This window comes from Belonocnema kinseyi, chromosome 7 (assembly GCF_010883055.1).
Source record: "Belonocnema kinseyi isolate 2016_QV_RU_SX_M_011 chromosome 7, B_treatae_v1, whole genome shotgun sequence".
Taxonomy (NCBI): Eukaryota; Metazoa; Arthropoda; class Insecta; order Hymenoptera; family Cynipidae; genus Belonocnema; species Belonocnema kinseyi.
Window position 1 is genome coordinate 132,118,937 of NC_046663.1, and position 5,488 is coordinate 132,124,424.

The 5,488-nt window shown below is 28.1% G+C and overlaps 1 protein-coding gene across 1 annotated transcript; it reads left to right on the forward strand.

Annotated features, from left to right (window-relative positions):
• Positions 1-4,196: 4,196 nt before the first annotated feature.
• On the forward strand, positions 4,197-4,961 carry LOC117177202. The gene is made up of 3 exons (XM_033367745.1): positions 4,197-4,335; positions 4,405-4,545; positions 4,617-4,961. The coding sequence occupies exons 2-3, from the start codon at positions 4,419-4,421 to the stop codon at positions 4,808-4,810; spliced, it is 321 nt and encodes a 106-aa protein (XP_033223636.1). The 5' UTR covers positions 4,197-4,335; positions 4,405-4,418; the 3' UTR covers positions 4,811-4,961.
• The last annotated feature ends 527 nt before the right edge of the window (positions 4,962-5,488 follow it).

Sequence of the window (5,488 nt, forward strand, 5' to 3'; positions counted from 1 at the left end):
CACCTATGGCCACGTCTCAAGACCGTGAACTGGGTGGTATATAGTGTTTATTTCTCGGAAATTTTTAAGTGTTGATACTTTCGTTTTACCCGATTCTTGAATCGACGCATTTTTTATATATTTTAAATATTTACAAAATATTTTTAAATTTTCTTTAAAAATTATTTTTTTTTAAATTAAAAAAAAACTTCCCCCAGAATCTTAACCTGTTTTTTTAAGTATGCAAAATTATAAAAAAAAAAATTTTACAATTTTTTGAAATGTTTTAAAAAGTTGTAGAATATTCGCTCACAATTATTTTTTGATAAATTTAATAATTTTCTTTAAAAATCTTGAAACCTTTTTAATTATTCTCTATAAATTAACTTTAAAAATTTTTAATTGTAAATTTTCTAAGGAAACTATTAAAACTTTTTTATCCTTTTCAAATCTTTCAAAATTCTTAACAGGATTTTTCTTTAGAAATCTCAAAAAACTTATATTTCGCTCAACATTTATCGACCTCACAGCAAACAACAAACGGAAAACATCCACTAAAATCATATACATGCAGATTGTAATCAGTCAGGTTTTCGAACAAATTAAAAATCTTTTTGACAATTTTCAAAGGTAATGAAAAAATATTCTTCACATTCATATGAAAATTTAAAAGGATTTTTTGTTTTTGCAAATAAATTTTTAGAGAAAATTTAAAAAGATTTCTAAAAATGCTGGGAAAAATCCAAAATATCTTCGGCAATTTTTTAATTTTTTAAGACGTTAAACTTTTAAGACAAATTTTGGGCGTTGAAGAAATAATATTTTATAAAAAAAGAATTCTCAACTATGAAGATTAATTTTAAACCAATATGAAATAAATAGAATAGTTGAAGTTTGAACTATAAAATTTTACTTGTTGAATACTTCAATTTTCAGTCAAAAATTGTAAATGAAAAAATTAATTTTCAACCAAATATTTAAATTTTCAATAAAGAAAGGAATCTCCATGCAAGCTTTATTGTCTACCAAAAAACAACGAATTAAAAAAAAATCCATTTTTACATCATATTACATCAAATTAAATATTACATCAATTTAGATGAATTTAGGCAATATTGTATATGAAAATTTAAAGAAAAAGATTAAACAACCACCGCATGGTTCCACTATCAGCAACCGTCATCTAAAAATGACACCAGTCCAAGCGTATACGCGATAAATCATATTTACTTTTTCGAAAATTTCTGAGTATTGATACTTTTGTTTACCGGATTCTTGAGCCAACCCAGTTTTTGAATGTTTTAAAAGGTTTCAACATATTTTAAAATTTTCTTTAAAAAATTGTGTTTTTTAAATAAAAAATAAATTACAACTTTCCCCAAAATGTTAGGCCAAAAAGTTTTTATTTCTTAAATCCTTTCCAAATTCTGAAATAGAATCCAAAATTTTATTTCAAAATCTTCAGAAATCTACATTTTCTTTTATCTTTTAAAAATCTTCTCAATATTAAAATTTTCTAGAATCTTTTATAGCAATTTCTTGAAATGTTTTGAAAAAGTTGTAGAATATACTCCCAAAATTAATTTTTGATAATTTTGACAATTTTCTTTTCAAATCTTGGAATCTCTTCAAGTATTGTCTTCAAATGAACTTTAAAAATAATCAAGATTTTACATTTTTTTAGGAAACTTAAGAAAACTTTTTTATAATATTCAAATCTTTCAAAATTCTTAAAAATCTTCTTTTACGAAATATTAAAAAATCTATATTTCGATCAACTTTTGTCGGCATTCCAGCAAATAGCAAATTGAAAACGTCCAATAAAATCATATTCATACAAAAAATTTAAAAGGATTTATTGTTTTTTAAAATAAATTGTTAGAGAAAATTTAAAAAGATTTATAAAAATGCTGAGAAAGTATCCATAATATCTTCAGCAATTTTTTTAATTTTTAGGACGTAAAAATTTTAACAAAAATTTCGGTGTTGAAGTGATTAAAAATATTTTTGAAGTTTAAATGATTTCCTAATATTTATAAAATGTTTATGAAACGACGAATTTTCAAGAAATAGTTAAATATTCTATAACAAAAGTATCTTTCAATTTTAAAAAATCTGTAATAAATTTTCAAGATTACATGATTTTTGCACTTTTTCCAAAACATTTAAAATACAATGACCCTGTCAAGTCTTTCAGGTTTTGTGTAATTGAAATAATTAACTTACGTTATGTCCCATTTGTGTTCTAAATCAACATTCATACCTTTCGTAACACAAAAGTTTTATTTAGCCTTTCTTCTGAATTGTACTTTAATCAATTTTTCCAATTTCACTGCACAAAAAAAAAACTTTAAACAAATTATGAAAAAAATCGGGTTTGAAAGATTTTGAATTACATGTTTCGAAACTTTTTTTAAACTTTGAAAGGTTTCAAGAGAATGAAACTATATTCTTAAGATTAATACGAAAATTTGAAAGAATTTTTTTTAAATGAATTTTTTTATCAAATTTTTTTAAAACATTTCTATAAATTATGCGAAAAAAATCGGAATATTTAAGACAAGTTAAAAATTTTTTTTTTTAATTTTAAGAAAAATTCGCTTCCGTTTCAGACATTCAGAAATTTTACAAGATTCTGAGTGATTCAAAAAAAATATTTCCGAAAATTTACAAAATATTTTTTTAAAACAATTTACATTTGTAACACAAAAAATTAATTTTATACTAAGATTAATTTTCAAGCATTAAAAAGATAAATTAAATAGCTCAATTTTCAACCTAAAAACAACGGATTTAAAAAAAGTTTAATTTGCAATAAAAAGAAGAATTTTTAACCTAGAAAATTTTTTTTCTGCTAAAAAACAACAAACTTGAAAACAAAAATTTTAAAATTCTCAAACAAATAGATGAATTTGTTCCTGAAAAAGATAAATTTTGAGCAATAATTAAAATAGTTAAATTTTCAATTCAAAATCAACAAATTTCAGAAAAGAATTAAATTTTGAATGAAAAAGATTATTTTTTAACCGAGAAGATAAATTTACTATCAACAAAAACAATGAATTCAAGAAATATATAGTAATCTTTAAACACCAAAAAAGTATTAATTTTCAATAAAAATGTTTGTTATTTTCCAACACATTTTATTTTTTGTATCGTTATGTACTAGAAGAATGATTAAAATTTTGATTAATAGGCTCTTAAATTAATCTTTGAATAGCAGAAAAACAGTAATTTTTTCAAAATGTTTAATTGAGCATAACTTTAAAAATTCCCTTAAGATCATTCAGATTCTTTTATGTAAACTTGTTAATCAAGGCATCCCATATTCACCTAGCCAGTTTGCGAACTAGAATATAGACCATGTGCGCGATATTACCCACTCTGATCTTCTCTACCTACATTGTCAAACTGGAAAAATGCCGCCCTGTTTGACCCATGGACATAGGAAACGCGGGACTAGGCATGCCATCCTAACTTGGCGAGCGAGGTTAAATCCATGGGAGGGGGAAGAATTCTATGAGTGGGGAGAGCCGCCATCTTACGAAGTGCCATTTGATTATGCGCACGAGTATTTTTGCCGACAAACTGTGCATGCAAATATAAACATGTGGGCGCTGCCATGTTTGTCGCTGGACATCATAAGGTGGCGGATCTCCCCCCTCATTGCATCACCCCGGCAATGGCATGTCTAGTCCCTTGTTTCCTATGTCCATGGTTTGACCGCTCAAGTAGAACCGTCTATCATCTATTTCATTTCGTAAACTGGCCTGAGTAATTGGGTGTGCTTTATTTTAGTTCGCAAAAGCCTCGGGTAATAGGTGGCGCTGGCGAAAATCGTTCGAAATTGAATACATGGGATCGCCTATCTCCCACCTCATCTCTGGTGACACATCTGCCTGCCTGCCCGGTGCAGGCAGGCAGCTGCCCGAGACCGTTCACACCTTGGTTTTTCCGTCTGTGGGAAATTTTTAAATCGCGCAGGAATTTTAAACATTGTGAAATTTCTAAATGAAATAAACCAAGTTTTTATAGTTAAAATTGACAATTAAGATAATGAGTTTCATTTTTCTGATAGAATGTAAAAATAAAAGCTAAAATAGCCAGCCCTGAATTGACTATTTCAGAAATTGTCAAGTGTTTAAAGAAAAGACGTTTTGTCAGCGCTAGTGTTTTTTTTTTTTTAATTCTTATCAGGTTTTCATGTCGTGTAGTGCAATCAAAGAAAATAAATGTCGATAAGTGAAATTAATCAGTTTTTATGCTCTTGTACAATGTAAATATTATTTTAAAGAAGAAATTTGAAATGCGTATAGGAACCGTCAGCTTACAGCAACCTAACCTGCCAAATGCAATGTATATCAACATATATCTTAGTTTCAAGCTTCGAAGATACGAAATTAATTTTTTCATACTTTTCGATAGTATAACGATAATCTATGTACTATGGAAACGATAATTTCATCGAAGAAGTAGCACTTTTGTCGCTGCTCAGACGACAACGGAGAAGGGCTAATAAGAGACGATTTCGAGTACATTCTCTATGGAAACATCGCGTGGACCAGGGTAAAGTTAATGCTCTTATTCTTGATTATATACATATCTTAAGTATATGTAATGAAAGTAAATTATTGCAGGAGCTCACGAAAATCTAATTAAAGAGATGGTCATGTTTGACCATATCTTGTTTATATCTCCAAGCGTTTTCCCCAGCCACAATCCCCACTGCTGCATTGCACTTAACACAGGCGGAGTGGTTGGTCCCCTATTCGCTATGTTTTTAAGGATAAGCTTCTTCTACTGGATTCAAGGCCTTTTTTCTTTTATCTGAAGAATTATTAGGACAATAAATGGGATAAATTCCGAAGTTATTGGGATTGGTAATCACCGTGCGATTTGATTTCGTATTCCAAACCAAACATTTGAAGGAAACACACGATAATTACATGAACTTCCATATGATACTTGTCTCAATTCTTTTCACCTTGAATACTGACGTGATAAACAAGATTTAATGTGTCAACTTACATGATTTTATCGATTCAGTGCTCGGTATTTCCATGAAGCCCATTTTTACCATTTCGGAACATTCTTTGGAAGCATTTATTAATAGAGGCACATTTGAAATGGTCGTAATTTTATTAGAAAATTTAATTACTCTAAAGACAGCTAATTGCAATTCTTATATAATATAATTTGAGATCCTTTAAAGATGTGTCTTAGTAGTGAAACTAAGAAATTTCATTGCAGGATTATTAAGTAAATAAATAATAAACTATTCATATCAGCGAGTCGAGTAGAAAATAATCAATATTATTTAAAATATTGATTCACATTAAGATTGTGAGAAGATGTCTCTTATTTCTGCTGGGATACGAGCCCAGGTCCTTCAGTTTTCCGGTCTGATGCTCTTACCATCTGAGCTACGGAGAAACGAGATAATTTTCTTCACAACCTCCGAACTAGCAGAATATCAACGTCATTCCTTATACTTGTATTTTAAATTTTC

What these genes read in the sequence shown, in the direction of transcription:
- LOC117177202 (XM_033367745.1), top strand. Translation starts at nt 4,419, where the DNA reads ATGTACTATGGAAACGATAATTTCATCGAAGAAGTAGCACTTTTGTCG. An exon ending in GAAACATCGCGTGGACCAGG is followed by an intron (nt 4,546 to 4,616) that starts GTAAAGTTAATG and finishes AAATTATTGCAG; the next exon opens with GAGCTCACGAAAATCTAATT.